This window comes from Stomoxys calcitrans, chromosome 1, assembly GCF_963082655.1.
Source record: "Stomoxys calcitrans chromosome 1, idStoCalc2.1, whole genome shotgun sequence".
NCBI classification, from domain to species: domain Eukaryota; kingdom Metazoa; phylum Arthropoda; class Insecta; order Diptera; family Muscidae; genus Stomoxys; species Stomoxys calcitrans.
In genome coordinates, this window is record NC_081552.1 from 37165362 (window position 1) to 37187572 (window position 22211).

The 22211-nt window shown below is 39.4% G+C and overlaps 1 protein-coding gene across 3 annotated transcripts in view; it reads left to right on the top strand.

The window, feature by feature from the left end:
- Window positions 1-19695, top strand: part of LOC106095071 (phospholipase B1, membrane-associated) — a 48753-nt gene extending 29058 nt beyond the window's left edge. For 2 of the 3 annotated variants that reach the window (XM_059371020.1, XM_059371021.1), the window contains 5 exons: window positions 18015-18215; window positions 18284-18624; window positions 18685-19138; window positions 19206-19332; window positions 19441-19695. In XM_059371020.1, the coding sequence (XP_059227003.1) occupies window positions 18024-18215; window positions 18284-18624; window positions 18685-19138; window positions 19206-19332; window positions 19441-19589 (1263 nt within the window). In that variant the 5' untranslated portion in view covers window positions 18015-18023 and the 3' untranslated portion in view covers window positions 19590-19695. Of the gene's footprint in view, window positions 1-17960; window positions 18216-18283; window positions 18625-18684; window positions 19139-19205; window positions 19333-19440 lie in introns of those variants that run through there. The other variant, XM_013262313.2, reaches the window with a different exon arrangement.
- The last annotated feature ends 2516 nt before the right edge of the window (window positions 19696-22211 follow it).

The following is a 22211-nucleotide window of genomic DNA, read 5'->3' on the forward strand; positions in this document are numbered from 1 at the left end:
AAACCTTCAGATAAAATTTTAATTTGGGCAAAACATTTGCTGGCCATCCTTGGGGCAGAAGTTGAAAGAAAGAAATGTTGATAAAAAAAACATTTGTTAAAGTCAATCAGAACATTCTGCTCCTCGATAACTCAATGCAATTTTGTTCAATAGAATTCAATTCGAATGAGCATAATTATCAATGCGTAATGGCATATGCCTTCATATGTAAATATTTAATTAGCTTTTGTATGGCTTTTTATGGTTATTAAATGGCGTAATTTGAGAAACATTTGACTTAGGAATTCAATGAAAACAAGTAAAAAGGCGTTTAGTTCGGCCGGGCCGAACTTTGGATACCCACCACCTCGGGTATATATGTGAACAACCATTCGTCAAAATCCAGTGAAAAATGCATACCTTATGTCCCATAGCAGCTATATAGACAAATCAAACGATTTAGACCAAATGCTTATAAGTACAACCGAGAGATCGGTCTATATGGCAGCTATTTCCAAATCTGGTTCAAGTTGAAGACAAACATCGAAGAGCCCAACACACCTCACTGTCCCGAAATTCGGCGACATCGGACATTAAATGCGAGAGATCGGTCTATATGGCAGCTATTTCCAAATCTGGTTCAATCTGAGCCAAGTTGAAGACAAACATCAAAGAGCCCAACACAACTCACACGACATCGGACAATAAATGCGCTTTTTATGGGCCCAAAACCTTAAATCCAGAGATCGGTCTATATGGCAGCTATATCCAAATCTCAACCGATCTGGGCCAAATTGAAGAAAGATGTCGAAGGGCCTAAGACAACTCACTGACCCAAATTTCAGCAAAATCGGATAATAAATGTGGCAATTATGGGTCTAAGACCCTAAATCGGAGGATCGGTCTATATGGCAGCTATATCCAAATTTGGACCAAATTGACGAAGAATGTCGAAGGGCCCAACGCAACTCACTGTCCCAAATTTCAGCAAAATCGGATAATAAATGTGGCAATTATGGGTCTAAGACCCTAAATCGGAGGATCGGTCTATATGGCAGCTATATCCAAATTGGGGCCGATCTGGGCCAAATTGACGAAGGCTGTCGAAGGGCCTAACGCAACTCACTGTCCCAAGTTTCAGCAAAATCGGATAATAAATGTGGCCTTTATTGGCCTAAGACCCTAAATCGGAGGATCGGTCTATATGGCAGCTATATCCAAATTTGGGCCGATCTGGGCCAAATTGACGAAGGCTGTCGAAGGGCCCAACGCAACTCACTGTCCCAAATTTCAGCAAAATCGGATAATAAATGTGGCTTTTATGGGCCAAAGACCCTAAATCGGAGGATCGGTCTATATGGCAGCTATATCCAAATTTGGACCGATCTGGGCCAAATTGATGGAGGATGTCGACGGGCCCAACGTCATTTACTGTCCCAAATTTCAGCAAAATCGCATAAGAAATGTAGCTTTTATGGGCCAAAGACCCTAAATCGGAGGATCGGTCTATATGGCAGCTATATCCAAATTTGGATCGATCTGGGCCAAATTGACGGAGGATGTCGAAGGGCCCAACGCAACTCACTGTCTCAAATTTCAGCAAAATCGGATAATAAATGTGGCTTATATGGGCCTAAGACCCTAAATCGGCGGATCGGTCTATATGGGGGATATATCAATATATAGTCCGATATAACCCATCTTCGAACTTAATCAGCTTATGTTCAAAAAAAGATTCTGTGCAAAATTTCAGCTCAATATCTCTATTTTTAAAGACTGTAGCGTGATTTCAACAGACAGACGGACGGACATTATTTTTACTAGATCTAGATCGTCTTAGATTTTTACGCTGATCACGAATATATATACTTTATAGGGTCGGAAATGGATATTTCGATGTGTTGCAAACGGAATGACAAAATGAATATACCCCCATCCTTCGGTGGTGGGTATAAAAAGAAAAAAAAAAACATAATTTGCATGTTCGCCTATAACACTGGGTTCGAGTCCTGGCGAGAACATCGGAAAAAAAATTTCAGCGGTGGTTAATGTTAGCGACATTTGTGAGGTACTATGCCATGTAAAAACTTCTCCCCAAAAAGGTGTCGCACCGCAGCACGCATTTCGTACTTGCCCCAAGAAAAGGAGGTCCCATATCATAGAGCTTAAACTTGAATGAGGCTGCACTCATTGATATGTGAGAAGTTTACCCCGGCTCCTTAATGGAATGTTCAATGTCATTCTTATGTACGAAGAAAAATAATTTTTGATAAAATTTTCACCAGATTATTTGTTTTTGGGTTACCATAACCATGTTAACCAAATTTTACTTAAATTGGTGCACTTACGAGATCTGACATTTTTGAAAATTTGGAGTAAGAATGAGGATCTGTTCCACCTCCGGATATCAAACAAGTAAAAAGGCGTTAAGTTTGGCCGGGCCGAACTTTGGATACCCACCACCTCGGATATGTAAGTAAACCAACTTTCGTCATAATCCGGTGAAAATGCATAATTTATGCCTCCATATAGGACTTTTTGGTAGCTATATCCAATTATAGACCGATCTGAACCATATACAACACGGATGTCGAAAGCCTAATACAACTCACAGTCCAAAATTTCAGCGAAATCGCACAATAAATGTGCCTTTTATGGCTCCAAGACCTTAAATTGAGAGATAGGTATATATGGCAGCTATATCCAGATCTGCACCGATCTGGGACAAATTGAAGAAGAATGTTGATGCACCTAACACAACTCGCTGTCCCAAATTTTGGCGACATCGAACAAAAAATACGCCTTTTATAGGTCCAAAACCTCAAATCGAGAGATCGGTCTTTATGGCAGCTATATTCAAATATGGACCGATCTAAGCCAAATTGCAGATAGATGTCAAGGGGCCTAACACAACTCACTGTCCCAAATTTCAGCGAAATCGCACAATAAATGCGCCTTAAATTGAGAGATCGGTCTATATGGCAGCTATATCCAGATCTGCACCGATCTGGGACAAATTCAAGAAGAATGTTGATGGACCTAACACTGTCCCAAATTTTGGGCAAAATCAGACAATAAATGCGTCTTTTATCGGCCCAAGACCTTAAATCGGCGGATCAGTCGATATCGCAACTATACCCAAATCTGGATCGATCTGGGCCAAACTGAAGAGGAATGTAGAGCCCAACACAACTCACTGTCGCAAATTTAAGTAAAATCGGATAATAAATGTGGTTTTATGGTCCTAAGACCTTACAAAAAAAGAATCTGTGCAAAGTCGAAACCATGGTAGCGGCGAACGCGTAATTCTAGCCGCTTGACATTTTGTACAGATACTTTATATTGATGTAGGTCGTTGGGGATTGCAAATGAGCCGTATCGGTTCAGATTTGGCTATAGCCCCCATATAAACCGATCCCCCGATTTGACTTCTTGAGCCCCTAGAAGCCTAAATATTCATTCGATTTGGCTAAAATTTGGAACAAAGACATGAGTTACGAATTTTTACATTCATCACAAGTACGGACCGAATCGGTCTATACACAGACACGGCCTCATATAAACCGATCTCCCGATTTGACTTCTTAAGCCCTTAGAAGCCTGAATTTTCAACCGATATGGCTAAAATGTTTAACAAAAACGTAAGTTATAACTTCCAATGCTATATTGTGTTGTGGTCTGGTGGATGGCGCTTCAAAAGTCCACCTACTGTTCAATACTGAACCGGGTTCAAAGGATAGCTTGTTTGTGCATTACAGCCGCACTGAGGACGACATCATCTGATGCACTTAATTTAATGCTACATCTAATGCCCCTGAACATTGTGGCTGAACAAATTGATGCGATCATTGCCGTGAGGCTAAGGGAGCTTTCTCTTTGGTCATGCAGCGGCTACGGCATTGTGTTATCCTTGATACAATATCCGATGTTCCAGGCAGTGTGGATTACACTCTACCTCAGCCGCTTTTTCATAAAAAGTACTGTATGACAATTCCTTAAAGAACCGATTGGAACTACGATATATCTGGCAACAGAAGTTACCTAGACTTCTGTATGGATGGTTCCAAACTAGATGACCAGGTGGGCTTTGGGGTATACTCGTAAGATCTAGAACAGGTCATATCGAAAAGGTTACCCAACCACTGGAGTGTGTATCAAGATCCTTGCAATTAAGGAAGTGGTGGAATGGCTAAGATATAATGTCATAACGACAACTGACATAAATAGCGGACGAGCTTGTGAGACTAGGAACTACCCTACACATTTCAGGGATACTGGAATCTGTGCGTATGTCTCTAGCGACAAGTAAGCCAAGTTTTCAGAACCATACCCGACGAACAACGAATGATAGATGGTCATAAAGAGGGGGTTGTGAGCATTCCAAACCTCTGTGGCCTAATCTAGACTTGAGAGGTCCACCGCTTTGCCGTCACTGGCTAGAATGGATGTCTCAGTCCTTGTGTCCGTCATGACAGGTCACTGTCTAAATGGAAAACATGCTGACAGACTGAAAGTTGCCAGCAACGACTTTTACCGAAGCTGTGAGGACGTTGAGGAAGAAGAGACTATAGGACACCTTCTGTGTGTGTGCCCTGTACTAGCAGTCAAAAGGAATTCCACTTTAGATTGTCATTTCTTTGAGAACCTGTCTGAGTTAGCGAATGTGAACATTCACAAATTATTGAGCTTTTTAAAGCGACATGGATGATTCAAAGGCAGGAACTAGAAGGCATCTTCTTTCTTCTGCTCCTGTGGTATTACAATGGACGAAAACGTCTAAGTGAGAAAAATCGGGAATTTGGGAAAAATCGGTTGAGATTTAGATATAGCTCCCATATATATGTTCGTCCGATTTGCAGTAATAATGCAATAAAATGGTCATTTGTTAACCGATTTTTTAGAAATTTGGCAGAAAAGATTTTCTTATGACTCTCGACATTGCCGGTGAATTTCGTTGAAATCGGTTCAAATTTAGATATATCTCTCATATATAGATATATCGCCCGATGTTCACCCCTAGAGCAACGGCTAGCGCATTTATTGACCAATCTTCCCAAAACTTTGCACAACGCTTTCCTCGTCGACTTCTACTATATCTATAAAGTTTTGTCCAAATCGGTTCAGATTTAGATTTAGCTCCCATATATATGTTCATCCGATTTTCAGTAATAATGCAATAAAATTGTCATTTGTTAACCAATTCTCTCGAAATTTGGCAGTATGACTCTCGTCATTACTGGTTAATCTCATAGAAATAGGTTCAGATTTACATATAGCTCTCATATATATATATCGCCCGATCTTCACTCCTAGAGCCAATGCAAGCGCATTTATTGATCAGTCTTGTCAAAATTTTGTACAGCGATTTCCCCAACGACTACCACAATGTCTAAGAAGTTTGCTAGAAATCGGTTCAGATTTAGATATATCTCCCATATATATGTTCGTCAGATTTGGACTAATATTGCAATAAATTGCTCATTTATTAACCAATTCTCTTCAAATTTGGAAGGAAGGATGTCTTTCTTATGTCTTTTAATATTACGGGTGAATTTCATAGAAATCGGTTCAGATAATATTGCCAAAATTGTGCACAACTCTTTCATCGATGCCTACCATAATATCTAAGAAGTTTGGCCAAAATCGGTTCAGATTTAGATGTAGCTCCCATATATTGGGTTGCCCAAAAAGTAATTGCGGATTTTTCATATAGTCGGCGTTGAGAAATTTTTTCACACCTTGTGACTCTGTAATTGCATTCTTTCTTCTGTCAGTTATCAGCTGTTACTTTTAGTTTGCTTTAGAAAAAAAGTGTAAAAAATGTATATTTGATTAAAGTTCATTCTATGTTTTATTAAAAATGCATTTACTTTCTTTTAAAAAATCCGCGATTACTTTTTGGGCAACCCAATATATGTTCGTCAGATTTTGACTTATTTGCAATAATGTTTTCATTTGTCCACCGCATTTTTCCAGTTTGAACATATTTGCTCGAAATTTGATTGTTTATTAACCCATTCGAAAACATCCGCCAAAGTTCATCAAAATTGGTTCAGAATTTGATATAGCTCCCACTTTGTACCTATAGTTTAGGTGTGGGGTCATATAAAGTCGGCACCGTCCGACTTTTGCCTTTCAATTCAATACACAACACAGATTTTTAGATAAGTATATCATTGTTATGTTCGCCAAAAAATAATTTTTGATAACATTTTCTGTAGTTTTCTATGAAATTCAGACCTTTGGAGAAATTTCCTATGATAAATGTTACAAAAAATCTATGAGAATAACAGTTTTAGAAATTTTTCTGAGAGTTACAGAAAAATTTCTTAGAAAATTCACTTCTCGGAATGGTTTCTTGTAATTTTTTTAAGAAAACCAAATTTCAATTTCGATGAAAATGTTGACGATAAAGTGTGATTTTTAAAGAGCTATAGGATAGTTATTCAAAAAAAAAAAAAAAAATCAAGCAAAAGCCGAATCTTATATACCCTGCACCATGGATCGCATTTATCGAGTTTTTTTCCTGGCATCTCTTTTTGGGCAAATAAAGGATAAAAGAAAGGAATTGCAATGCTATTGGAGATATATCAAGTTATGGCCTGATTTGGACCATAATTGAATTGAATATTGGAGAACATAGTAGAACTCATTGTGTAAAATTTCTGCCAATTCAAATAAGAGATGCGCTCTTTAGGGGCTCAAGAAGTAAAATAGAGAGATCGGTTTATATGACAGCTATATCAAAACATGGATCGCTTATTTAGCACAGTTATTGGAGGTCACAACGAAACAAGTCATGCAAAATTTCAGCCGAGTCGCACAGGAATTACGCCCTCTAGAGGCTCTAGAAGCCAAGACCCCAGATCGGTTTATGTGACAGCTATATCAGGTTATAGACCGATTTCAACCATACTTAGCACAGTTAGTGGAAGCCATAACAAAACACCTAACGCAAAATTTCTATTGAAATTCAGCCAAATCGGATAAGAATTGCGCTTTCTAGTGGCTAAAGAGGTCAAGATCCAAGATCGGTTTATATGGCAGCTATATCAAAACACGGACCGATATGGCCCATTTACAATCCCAACCGACCTACACTAATAAGAAGTATTTGTGCAAAATTTCAAGCAGCCAGCTTTACTCCTACGAAAGGACGGACAGACGGCCATGTCCGTCCGTCTGTCCGGACGACTTAAAATGTCATGACGATCACAGTCATGTGTTACAAACAGAATGACGAAATTAGTATACCCCCATCCTATGGTGGAGGGTATAAAAAAAACATTTTGGGCTAAGTGCATGTGCGGCTGCATTTTGTAATCGATTGGCCAGCTGATCGGACCATGCACTACCGAGATAATTCTTTTTTCGCAAGGACGATTCGAATGTGGAATCGAATTCCGGCGGATGTTTTTCCCGCTACCTACGACATCCATAAATTCAAAGCAAGTGCCAATAAACACTACTCCTCCTCCTTTCATTAACTACCATCTCCAACACAATGCACTGCATATATAGGGATCATCCCCTGCATGTTGGTTGATTGAAAAAAAAAAAACAAGTAAAAAGGCGTTAAGTTCGGCCGGGCCGAACTTTGGATACCCACCACCTCGGGTATATATGTAAACCACCTTCCGTCAAAATCCGGTGCAAAACTCATACCTTATGTCCCATAGCAGAAATATGTGGAGGGGCTTAACTTAACTCTTTGTCTCAAGTTTCGGCAACATCGGACAATAAATGCGCTTTTTATGGCCCCAAAACCTAAAACCGAGAGATCGGTCTATATGGCAGCTATATCCAAATCTAGACCGATCAGTGCGATAATGCAGAAGTATGTCAAGGGGCTTAGCTTAACTCACTGTCCCAAATTTCGGCGACATCGGACTATAAATGCGTGTTTTATGGGTCTAAGACCCCAAATCGGAGGATCGGTCTATATGGTAGCTATATCCAAATCTGGACCGATATGAGCCAAATTCACGGAGGACGTCGGAGGGCCTAAGACAACGCAATGTCTCAAATTTCAGCAAAATCGGATAATAAATATAGCTTTTATGTGCCTATGACCCTAAATCGGAGGATCGGTCTATATGAAAGCTATATCCGAATATGAACCGATCTGAGCCAAATTGACGAAGAACGTTGTAGGGCCTAACACAACTCACTGTCTCAAATTATAGCAAAATTGGATAATAAATGTGGCTTTTATGGGCCTAAGACCCTAAATTTGAAGATCGGTCTATATGGCAGCTATATCCAAATCTGAACCGATCTGAGCCATATTGACGGAGGATATCGAAGGACCTAAGACAACTCACTGTCCTAAATTTCAGCAAAATCGGATAATAAATGTGGCTTTTATGGGCCTAAGACCTTAAATCGAGAGATCGGTCTATATGGCAGCTATATCCAAATCTAGACTGATCTGAGCCAAATTGACGGAGGATGTCGAAGGGCCTAACACAACTCTCTGTTGGAAATTTCAGTAAAATCGGAAAATAAATGTGGCTTTTATGGGTCTAAAACCCTAAATTGGAGAATCGGTCTATATGGCAGCTATATCCAAATCTGGACCGATCTGAGCCAAATTAATGGAGGATGTCGAAGGACCTAAGACAACTCACTGTCCTAAATTTCAGCAAAATCGGATAATAAATGTGGCTTTTATGGGCCTAAGACCTTAAATCGAGAGATCGGTCTATATGGCAGCTATATCCAAATCTAGACTGATCTGAGCCAAATTGACGGAGGATGTCGAAGGGCTAAACACAACTCACTGTCCCAAATTTCACCAAAATCGGATAATAAATGTAGCTTTTATGGGCCTAAGACCCTAAATCGGCCGATCAGTCTATATGGGGGCTATATCAAGATATAGTCCGATATAGCCCATTTTCGAACTTAACCTGCTTATAGACAAAAAAAGAATCTGTGCAAAGTTTCAGCTCAATATCTCTATTTTTAAAGGCTATAGCGTGATTTCAACAGACAGACGGACAGACGGACGGACATGTCTAGATCGTCGTAGATTTTTACGCTGATCAAGAATATATATACTTTATAGGGTCGGAAATGGATATTTCGATGTGTTGCAAACGGAATGACAAAATGAATATACCCCCATCCTTCGGTGGTGGGTATAAAAAAACTGTGCATACCAACAATGTGGGATAAATTTGAAATCCAGATACACCCATGAGACCCAGAATTTTAAATTATAAATACAAGTAAATTTTTATTCTGTGAATTGTATTTAAGTCGATCTAGCCTTATCCGCCCGTCTGACTGTCGAAAGGAGTTAACTTTCGAAGGAGTACAGCTGGCCGCTTGAAATTTTGCACAAATACTTTTTATTAGTGTAGGTCAGTTGGGATTGTAAATGGGTCATATCGGTGCATGTTTTGATATAGCTGCCATGTAAACCGATCTTGGATCTTGACTTCTTGAGCCACTACCGGACGCAATTCTTATCCGATTTGGCTGACATTTTGCATGAGGTGTTTTTGTTTTGATTTCCAACAACTGTGCTTAGTATGGTTGCAATCTGTTCCCACAGGTATGTATGACATGCTGTTCCAAATAGACTATTTCTCTCTAAGCCAAGGTACCAGTCTTTCGGAATCAGCTTGTAATTCAACTGGTGATACATCATTCGGGCCTGGCAACTTAAAATAGTCAACACTTTTTATCCCCTAAAGGATTCTCGACTCAGACATAATTTTCCTAATAACCGGCTACGAATGCATACGAGTGACAACTTCTTCCCCCATGGGGTAGTCGTCCAACACGCCAAAAAATAAAACGCTTGGGACATTTTTAAGACACACAAGAAATACTTTCATTACGAAGTTTCGCTAACATATAACGTAACGTTTCGCTTCAACATATCCATTGTTACCTACCTATTATTGAACGTGATTAACTTTGTTTATTGTGAACCCGTTAGCAGTTTCTCCTACAATAAAAGGAGCTTCCTTTTGCTCTAAAACCAAAAGCACTTCAATTATAAACGTTTTTGGTTAGCCGGCAACGATTATTCGTTTACTGGATAAAAAATTATTGCTGTCTACTAGAGAGAAATGCTGAGCATTTGAACATATAACCTAGTGATAGTTAAAATACTCACACAATTGCATAGTACTGTATAAGTGCACAAGAAAATAATCCCAAGCAAGCCCATGGGCTGGCAAATACTTGCAATTGTTTGCTCTGCACTGGTATAGACACATTCTCACACACAACATTTTTATATGGGGGATGTATAGTGTAAGGATGGGGGTATACTAACCTAGTCATTCCGTTTATAATACCTCGTCTCGACATTCTGATTCAATCTAGTCATGTCCGTCCGTCTGCCGAAATCACGATAGCGGACGAACGCGTAAAGCTAGCCGCTTGAAATTTTGCACAAATACTTAATATTGATGTAGGTCGTTAGCGATTGCAAATGGGCCATATAAACCGATCTCCCGATTTGACTTCTTGAGCCCCTGGAAGCCAAAAAATTCGTCCGATTTTGCATGTAGTGTTTTGTTATGACCTTCAACATCTGTGTCATGTACGGTCTAAATCGGTCTATAGCCTAATATAGCTCCCATATAAACCGATCTCCCGATTTGACCTCTTGAGCCCCTGGAAGCGACAAATTTCATCCGATTTGGCTTAAATTTTGCACATAGTGTTCCCTTATGACTTCCAACAACTGTGTCAAGAATGGTTCAAATCGGGGAGCCGGATATAGCTCCCATATACATTTATTTTTTGAGCCCTTACTGGCCGCAATTTTCCAACAACTGTGCCAAGTACGGTCCAAATCAGTCAATAACTTGATATAGCTCCCATATAAACCATTCTCTCGATTATTCTTGTTCGGCTCCTAGAAACTTTAATTTTCGCAGGTTTGACAGAAGTTTGGTATGTAGAATAAAATTATGCCCTTCTAAACTTAATTTAGTTTGTATACATTTTGAGCAGAATCTATGGTGGTGGGTTTCAAATATTCGGCCCGGCGGAACTTAGCACGCTTTTACTCGTTTTCCTTTTTTCGTTTGACTGAGCAAAGAGCAGTCAATATAATGAGCTACTCGGCCGAGTGTGGAAGGCTAACTCAGAAAGGGAAAATTTTTTAAGATCGCCCTAGATACAAAAATACTGGAGCAACAAAAATCATAAGAGCAACAGACAAATGGCTGCAAGGTACAAGAAAACCCAAAGAGAATTTCTAAGGCAGATACATTGTTTGATAATGTCTCATATTCGATAAGACTAACTTTAGAACTTAACATTTCAAAAAGTTACCTCAACCCGTTCTCAAACGGCAGATTTTTTGGAACTCGTGGAGTTAAAAGGGTTCTTGAGAGTCTCGACGTAAATAAATCCCCGCCCAATACCCTAGAAGGGTGAGGCTAACAACCCTGCGAATTACCGGCTAATTGCGATATGCTTCGCTCTCTCCAAAGTTTTGGAGAGCATGGCTAATCACAATCTTGTGAGGTATTTGAAATTGAACGGCCTTCTTAGCGACCTACTGTATGGCTTCCGCATAAATCGCCTCATGGTATTTTTGTCGGAACGTTGGGGTCACTCAATCCACCAGTTTGGTGAGAGTAAGGTTGTGGCTCTGGATAGGCATTTGCTAAGGTCTGGCACGATGCACTACTATCAAAGCTTGTCGCATTTGGTGTCGGCAATGGCTTTGTTCGATTTATTTCGAGCTTTCTCCGAGATCGCTTTATACGAGTCGTTATAGATGGGTTCTCATTCAATGAGCATAAATTGACCGCAGGTGTACCCCAGGGCTTTGTTCTTTCTCCTTCTATTTTTCTTATTTTCATCAAAGATCAATCGACCATAGGCCTAGTAGGACGATACACTCTTTCAGGATTTGCTGGACATTTCTGAGTGGGAAGACTCAGTGCTGTTTGTTGTCACACAAACGATTCGCTGACTCATTACGATCATTTCTGTCTATCAACGGTATAGATGTTGAGCAACCAGAAGCTCTTAATGTTCTGGACATGAAAATACAAAGTGCTTAGGCTTCCTTAAACGGTGTAAGAATTACTTCGCTCCCTCTGATCTTCTTAACATCTATACCACTTTCATAAAGCTAAAAATGGAGTACAACTCACATGTATGGGCTGGAGCTTCAAAATCATCCCTGGAGCTACTGGACCGTGTACAGAGGAGAGCGATGGCGTTGAGTGGGGACAGTAGGGTATCCAACTCCATTACCTCCCTTGAGCATCGTCGCAATGTGGGTTGTTTGGCGCTGTTCTATCGATACTTTCATGGTGTGTGTTCATCTGATATTCGTCATCGTATTCCTGATGTATGGTTGTTTGTCAGCAATACTAGACATTTCAGGAACTCACACCTATTTGTTATTAATTGGCCATCGGATCGGACAATGCAGAGAGACAGAGAGAATTCTTATTTGGCCCGAACCGTTCGTATGTGGAATCGACTTCCGGCTAATGCTTTTCCCACCCACTATGGCATCCAGAAATTTATGACAATGTCAATAAGGCTCAAGAAGTCAAATTGGGGGTTCGGTGTATATGAACCGATATGGTCCATTTGCAATCCCCAACGACCTACATTACCAAGTAGCTGTGCAAAATTTCACGCGTTCGACCGCTATCGTGATTTTAACAGACGGACGGATAGAATTGGCCAAATCGACTCAGAATGTAGTGACGATCCAGAATATATGTACTTTATGGGGTCCCACATCAATATTTCGTGGTGTTACAAACGGAATGACTAGATTAGTATACTCCCATCCTATGGTGGTGGGTATAAAAATTGTTATGCAATTGGAGCTATATCAGGTTGGACCGATTCGAGCCATACTTGGCTTGGATGTTGAAGACCATGGTCATTAGCCAATTCGATAAAAATTTAGGCCTATAGATGTTTAAGAAGTTATATCGGGAGATCAGTTTATATGGGATCCATATCAGGTTATGGCTATTTTTCACGTATTTTGAAGGTCATAGCAGAAATCGCTGTGCAAAATGTCAGCCAAATCAGACAGGCGATCAAGAAGTGCAATCGGGGGATCGGCTTATATGAGAGCTATATTAGGTCTCAGACCGATTAAGACAGAATTTCAGTCAAATCGAATAAGAATTGCGCCCTCTAGAGGCTCAAGAAATATAAACGGGAGATGGGTTTATATGGAAGCTATATGAAAGCATGAACCAACCGACCCAACCGACCTTTACTAATAGAACGTAGTTGTGCAAAATTTTAAGCGCCTAGCTCGAAAGTTACCATGATTTCGACAGGCAGACAGACAAACGGACGGACTTGGCTAGATGGACTTAAAATGTCCTGGGAATAAAGAATAAGTAGTACTTTATGCGGCCTTATATCGATATTTCGATAGGTTTCACATTCACCTAGATTACTGATGGTAGTATTCTGCCCCCTACGGCTAATTCGTGTACGCCTTCGTTGCCCAAACAATGTCGGTCGTGCCATCCTCAGAGAAGGCGTTAATCTCATTCTTACACACCAAGACTGAATTGCTATCTGATTGGGCGGAAAATCTGAACGTATTGTTCTGTTACGATATCCAATGCTCGTGCCCTGTATGGTCTATATCGGTATATAATCTGATATAGCTCCCATATAGAACTACCTCATTGCAGTGATTGAGCTCCTGAAAGCCACAATATTGGCCTGATGTGACTAAAATTTTGCACATGGTGTTTGGTTATGACTTCAATTACGGCACAAATCTGTCTATAACCTGATTTAGCTTCCAGATAAACCAATCTTTTTATTTGACATCTTGAGGCGCGCAGTTGTTACCCGATGTGGCTGAAACTTAGCATGTAGTGTTCTGTTACAACAGCTGTGGTCTGAATGATCCAAATTGGTCTACAACCTGATAAGTTTTTTATACCCTCCACCGAAGGATGGGGGTATACTAATTTCGTCATTCTGTTTGTAACTACTCGAAATATTCGTCTGAGACCCTATAAAGTATATATATTCTTAATCGTCGTGACATTTTATGTCGATCTAGCCATGTCCATCCGTCTGTCCGTCCGCCTGTCTGTCTGTCGAAAGCACGCTAATTTTCGATGAAATAAAGCTAGCCGCTTGAAATTTTGCCCAAAAACTTTTTATTAGTGTAGGTCGGTTGGGATTGTAAATGGGCCATATCGGCCCATGTTTTGATATATAAACCGATCTTGGGTCTTGACTTCTTGAGTCTCTAGAGGGCGCAATTCTTATCCGATTTGAATGAATTTTTGCACGACGTGTTTTGTTATCATATCCAACAACTGTGCCAAGAATGGTTCAAATCGGTTCATAACCTGATATAGCTGCCATATAAACCGATCTTGTGTCTTGATTTCTTGAGCCTCTAGTGTGCGCAATTCTTATACGATTTGAATGAAATTTGCACGTAGTATTTTGTTATGATATCCAACAACTGTGCCAAGTATGGTTCAAATCGGTCCATAACCTGATATAGTTGTCATATAAACCGATCTTGGGTCTTGACTTCTTGAGCCCCTAGAGGGCGCAGTTCTTATCCGATTTTAAAGAATGAATTTTTGCACGAAGTATTTTGTTATGATATCCAACAACTGTGCCAAGTATGGTTCAAATCGGTTCTCAACCTGATGAAGCTGTGATGTAAACAGATCTGGGGACTTGACTTCTTGAGCTTCTAGAGGGCGCAATTCTTATCCGATTTGGCTGAAATTTTGCATGAAGTATTTTTTTATTCTTACTTTCAACAACTGTGTCAAAGAAGGTTCAAATCGTTTCATAACCTGATATAGCTGCCATATAAACCGATCTTGGGTCTTGACTTCTTAAGCCTCTAGAGGTCGCAATTATTATCCGATTTGCCTGAAATTTTGTACGACGGATCCTATCTTGACCATCAACATACATGTTTATTATGGTCTATATCGGTCTATAGCCCGATACAGCTCCCATATAAATCGATCTCTCTATTGTACTTCTTGAGCCCCCAAAGGGCGCAATTCTTATTCGAATTGGCTGGCATTTTACACAGGTCTTTAACATATAATTTGATTGTGGTCCAAACAGGACCCTATCTTGATATCGCTCTAATAGCAGAGCAAATCTTTTTTTATACCCTTTTTTGCCTAAGAAGAGATGCCGGGAAAAGAACTCGACAAATGCGATCCATGGTGGAGGGTATATAAGATTCGGCCCGGCCGAACTTAGCATGCTTTTACTTGTATTTTTTTTTTATTTTAATTGGCCATGACAGAACGTTTATCCCATTAGCCGAACTCAGAATAGCCTTCCAAGCACTTCGATCTTTTGCACTCTTTCTATTATCCATGACACCAAGTTTCGAGGTATCTCCACCACTAGATCTTTCCATCTGGCTTTTGGTCGGCCCGGTTTACGTGTACCACAGTGTTTTCCCTCAAGAGACTTCTTTGCTGGAGCTTTTTCATCCATTCTAACAACATCACCTATTTTGATACGTGAAACTATACTATCGTCGTCATACAGCTCGTGGGTGATACGACATCTATTATATTCTCTATTAAAGCAAACTGGTCCACATATTTTACGAAGAATCTTTCTCTCAAACACTCCAAGCACTGCCTCGTCTGCTTTCGTCTGTCAAAAGGTGGCCTAGTTTTAAACTGCCTACTTAATCCAAAGTAGCATCAGTTTACCAGTATTATTCTTAGCTAGGTGTCATTCGTTTCGGTTACGGTGGTGCCGAGGTAGATAAAGTTGCTGACTATCTCAAAGTTGTGTTTCCCAACTCTCTCCATTTTCTTTATCTGATCGGTTATACAAGGCGTTTAGGGATTTAATACCATCCATTAATTTTATCTCCATTTACTGCCAAACTCATTTTCAATGATTTTCCTTCGATTCTTTCAAAGACTGCAGTTACTACTTTCGACACCGATATCGTCGGCATAGGCGAGTAGCATGAGTTCTCTTGTGATTAGTGTGTCATATCTATTCACATCTGCATTTCGTATAATCTTCTCCAGCAGGATATTAAAGAGATCACACGATAAACTGTCTCCTTGTCTGAAACCTCGTTTGGTATTGAATGGTCCGGAGAGATTCTTTTCTTTTCTTCAAACCTGATATAGCTCCCATATAACCTGATCTCTGGATGAACCTTCTATGGATTCTAAAAACTTAAATTTTTGTAGAGTGATTTGCACAAACAGACGGAGGACATGTTTTGATCGTCTATGCATATAACGACGATTTGGCAGATATACTTTGTTGGGCTGAAAATGTATAATTTGATGTGTTGAAAATAGAATGACAAAATGGAGTTGGTAGGTTTTGGTTGCTTTTTATACCCACCACCGAAGGATGGGGGTATATTCATTTTGTCATTCCGTTTGCAACACATCGAAATATCCATTTCCGACCCTATAAAGTATATATAATCTTGATCAGCGTGAAAATCTAAGACGATCTAGACATGTCCGTCCGTCTGTCCGTCTGTCCGTCTGTCCGTCTGTCTGTTGAAATCACGCTACAGTCTTTAAAAATTGAGATATTGAGCTGAAATTTTGCACAGATTCTTTTTTTGTCCATAAGCAGGTTAAGTTCGAAGATGGGCTATATCGGACTATATCTTGATATAGCCCCCATATAGACCGATCCGCCGATTTAGGGTCTTAGGCCCATAAAAGCCACATTTATTATCCGATTTTGCTGAAATTTGCGACAGTGAGTTGCGTTGGGCCCTTCGACATCCTTCGTCAATTTGGCTCAGATCGGTCCAAATTTGGATATAGCTGCCATATAGACCGATCCTCAGATTTAGGGTCTTAGGCCCATAAAAGCCACACTTTATATCCGATTTGGATGAAATTTGGCACAGTGAGTTGTGTTAGGCCCTTCAACATTCTTCGTCAATTTGGCCCAGATCGGTTCAGATTTGGATATAGCTGCCATATAGACCGATCCTCCGATTTATGGTCTTAGGCCCATAAAAGCCACATTTATTATCCGATTTTGCTGAAACTTGGGACAGTGAGTTGCGTTAAGCCCTTCGACATCCTTCGTCAATTTGGCCCAGATCGTTCTAAATTTGGATATAGCTGCCATATAGACCGATCCTCCGATTTATGGTCTTAGGTCCATAAAAGCCACATTTATTATTCGATTTTGCTGAAATTTGGGACAGTGAGTTGCGTTGAGCCCTTCGACATCCCTCGTCAATTTGGTTCAGATCGGTCCAAATTTGGATATAGCTGCCATATAGACCGATACTCCGATTTATGGTCTTAGGCCCATAAAAGCCACATTTATTATCCGATTTTGCTGAAATTTGGGACAGTGAGTTGCGTTGAGCCCTTCGAAATCCTTCGTCAATTTGGCCCAGATCGGTCTAAATTTGGATATAGCTGCCATATAGACCGATCCTCCGATTTATGGTCTTAGGTCCATAAAAGCCACATTTATTATCCGATTTTGCTGAAATTTGGGACAGTGATTTGCCTTAGGCCCTTCGATATCTTTCTTCTATTTGGCCCTGATCGGTTCAGATTTGGATATAGCTGCCATATAGACCGATCTCTCGATTTAAAGTTTTGGGCTCATAAAAAGCGCATTTATTGTCCGATTTCGCCGAAATTTGGGACAATGACTTGTGTTGGGCCCTTCGATATTTGTCTTCAATTTGGCTCAGATCGGTCCAGATTTGGATATAGCTGCCATATAGACCGATCTCTCGGTTGAACAATGACTTGTATTTATAAGCATTTGGTCTAAATCGGATGATATCTATAGAGCTGCTATGGGGCTTAAGGTATGCATTTTTCACTGGATTTTGACGAAATGTGGTTCACATATATACCCGAGGTGGTGGGTATCCAAAGTTCGGCCCGGCCGAACTTAACGCCTTCTTACTTGTTTAAATTTCAATGGAAAATAATTTTCTTGGGTGGCAACACTGCTCCTGACCTATAATTTTGTACATTTCCAATTCATACCAAAAATAAATTCAATTTGTTTTTTTTTTTTTGATATTTTAGCTAAAAATCATGTTTTTGCGGAATCTTTCTACGATTCTCTTGTTACCCCTGGTATTTTGCCAGAACAATATACAGATTCAACGCACTGCCCTTGATGATACTTTAGGCGATTTGGTGAGATCATTGCGTGTAATTTTTCTTGATGTGACAGGACGATCTGGAGATGATGCCAGAAATGTGGCATTACATCAAAGAAGAGGGGTTAGCAGACAGACCATTATTAAAAAATTTCTCAAAAATGTTCTCATTGTAAAATGCTTTCATTACAGAAATCTCAAAGTTCGATGAAACGCTCCAGAATAGCAAAGGATTTTTGTGATTTAAATGGCCCAGGCAAACGCAGTCCGGAACCTCCAACCTCAGTACATCGTTTGAGACCTGGTGACATTGATATAATAGCCGGAATGGGAGACTCGTTGACTGCAGGCAATGGTATCGTAGCCAACAATGTGCTACATACATTTCAGGAGAATCGTGGCATGTCTTGGTCCATTGGGGGCCAAAGTAATTGGCGGCAGTATCTGACATTACCCAATCTATTGAAGGAATATAATCCCAATCTATATGGCTATGCATTAAAAGATGGTTTAGGCAGAGATCGGTCTTCCAAGTTAGTATTTCATATGACATTACATCAAAAGTCGTTGTTGCTTATGAAACTTCTATTTAGATTCAATGTTGCCGAATTGGGTGCAATGTCTCGTGATATGCCCTATATGGCCAAAGTATTATACAAGCGCATGACACATGATGCCAAAGTGAATATGACACATCATTGGAAATTTCTAAGTCTATTGATTGGCAATAATGATTTTTGTTCTGATGTCTGTTATCTGCCGGATCCAATGAAGGCCATTGATTATCATGAACAAAATATGGTGAAAACCTTTCGCTTCTTGAGGGACAATATACCAAGGCTTATGGTTAATGTTGTGCCAGCTCCGAATCTTTTGCTGCTAACTAAACTGAAAGGTTTGCCGCCACAATGTGCCTTAACACTGCCCTTTGAGTGTCCTTGTATAATTAATAAGAGTAGAAAGCAGCATGAGTACATGGGCAAATTAATGGATAAATGGGCTCAACGAGACATTGAAATAGCCCAAAGAGATGAATTCAATACAGAGGTAAGGAAGATAGCCGGAAAGTCTTAAGGAATAATTTGATAAGATTTTTTTTTTTTAACTCTTCTAGACTTTCACCATTAACGTACAACATTTCACCAAGAAATTTATTTTTCCCACCTTGCCCAATGGCAATACCGATACTACTTATACTTCCGAGGATTGCTTCCATGTCAGTCAAAAGGCTCATGCAGCTTGTAAGTAAAAAAAAAATATATATATTTCTTTGTAACATTTTTTATTTGTAATATATAAAAATTTTATTTTAATATTATAATGTTTTTTTTTTGTTGCTTTTTTAACAGGTGCCCATAGTTATTGGAACAATTTATTTGAAATGCCCCACAATAAGTCTGCATTTTCCAAAGACATCTACACCAATTTCCTCTGCCCCACTGAAGAGCATCCCTATATTATGACTCGAGTCAATAGTCGTAGCGATTTTAAAGTTTAACTTTTTTCATCATTGCCATTTACAACTTTTTAATACTTTTTTCTAAACTGTGATACATTTATTTATATTGTACTAAAAGTAATGAAAATAAATTTAAGTATTTAAATCCTTTGAAAATTAATTATTTATATAAAGTGAACAAAAAGATACTGAAATTGAAAAATTTTCCTTGATCTAAGGATTTCGATTGATGATGGAATACAGAGTGACTGGTGATGAGTATAAAAAAACTTAACTTGACGACTGTGATGTGCCTTAAAATTTCATTTCCATTGCCTGATCTACACAAAACCTTGTTGTCTAACGATACATAGATATATAATATTCAGTAACCATGAAGTAACAATGAAGTTTACTGTAAATATTTGTAGAAAAATGTTACAACTGCTCGTATAGGTCTATTAGAACAAATGAGTGTGGTTCTATTAAATACCATATAAGTTAGTCAATGTTAACAGCATTCGTTGAATAGCAAGTGATAGAAGCGTCTTGGGCAATTATTTCAATTAACTTGAATGGCTAAATTGTGTAGATGAGTAGCGTCAATTAGTTTTAATTTATGGAAATGTATTTAAACATGCAACAAAATCTTAGGTATTTCCTTAGAAAAGCTATTAACGTGATTTCACTGAATGTACAGAATAATTAATTTTTTATACATATAACAGAAAGATTTGGAATTCTTATTTAAGGCATTCTACCCAAGAAACTGAAATGCAAAAAAAAAACAAGTAAAAGCGTGCTAAGTTCGGCCGGGCCGAATCTTATATACCCTCCACCATGGATCACATTTGTCGAGTTCTTTCCCGGCATCTCTTCTTAGGCAAAACAGGATATAAGAAAAGATTTGCTCTGCTATTAGAGCGATATCAAGATATGGTCTGGTATAAAATTTCAGCCAATTCGAATAAGAATTGCGCCCTTTGGGGGCTCAAGAAGTAAAAAAGAGAGATTGATTTATATGGGAGCTGTATCGGGCTATAGACCGATTCAGACCATAATAAACACGTATGTTGATGGTCATGAGAAATCCGTCGTACAAAATTTCAGGCAAATCGGATAATAATTGCGACCTCTAGAGGCTCAAGAAGTCAAGATCCCAGATCGGTTTATATGGCAGCTATATCTGGTTATGAACTGATTTGAACTTTATTTGACACAGTTGTTGAAAGTAAAAATAAAATATTTCATGAAAATTTTCAACCAAATCGGATAGGAATTGCGCCCTCTAGAAGCTCAAGAAGTCAAGTCCCCAGATCTGTTTATATGACAGCTATATCAGGTTATGAACCGATTTGAACCATACTTGGCACAGTTGTTGGATATCATAACAAAACACTTCGTGCGAAAATGCATTCAAATCGGATAAGAATTGCGCACTCTAGAGGCTGAAGAAGTAAAGACCCAAAATTGGTTTATATGGCAGCTATATCAGGTTATGAACCGATTTGAACCATACTTGGCACAGTTATTGGATATCATAGCAAAACACGTCGTGCAAAATTTCATTCCAATCGGATAAGAATTGCGCACTCTAGAGGCTCAAGAAATCAAGACCCAAGATCGGTTTATATGGCAGCTATATCAGGTTATTAACCGATTTCAACAATACTTGGCACAGTTGTTGGATATCATAACAAAACACGTCGTGCAAAATTTCATTCCAATCGGATAAGAATTGCGCACTCTAGAGGTTCAAGAAGTCAAGACCCAAGATCGGTTTATATGGCAGCTATATCAGGTTATGAACCGGTTTGAACCATACTTGGCACAGTTATTGTATATCATAACAAAATACGTCGTGCAAAATTTCATTCCAAGCGGATAAGAATTGCGCACTCTAGAGGCTCAAGAATTCAAGACCCAAGATCGGTTTATATGGCAGCTATATCAGGTTATTTACCGATTTGAACTATACTTGGCACAGTTGTTGGATATCATAACAAAACACGTCATGCGAAATTTCATTCCAATCGGGTAAGAACTGCGCACTCTAGAGGCTCAAGAAGTCAAGACCCAAGATCGGTGTATATGGCAGCTATATCAAAACATAGACCGATATGGCCCATTTACAATACAAACCGACCTACACTAATAAGAAGTATTTGTGCAAAATTTCAAGCGGCTAGCTTTACTCCTTCGGAAGATAGCGTGCTTTCGACAGACAGACGAACGGACGGACGGACGCACAGACGGACGGACGGACAGACGGACGGACATGGCTAGATCGACATAAAATGACGCGACGATCAGGAATATATATACTTTATGGGGTCTCAGACGAATATTTCGAGTAGTTACAAACAGAATGACGAAATTAGTATACCCCCCATCTTATGGTGGAGGGTATAAAAACAATAATTTTACTCCAATGTGCTTAAGCAGCTAACAATGTGATAATTGAGGTAAGTTCATAAAGGGTGATTTTTGGCAACACCGGCTTAAACAGCTCATGCGAGTTTCGCGTATTGTTTCACTGTCGCACCTCTTCAGTTTGGCCTATAATTTAACCATGAATCGTTTTACAAACGATCAATCCTTGCAAATTATTGAATTTTATTATCAAAATGCGTGCTCTGTTAAGAAAGTTCATTGCGCGCTTCTTCCATTTTAGAGACGAAG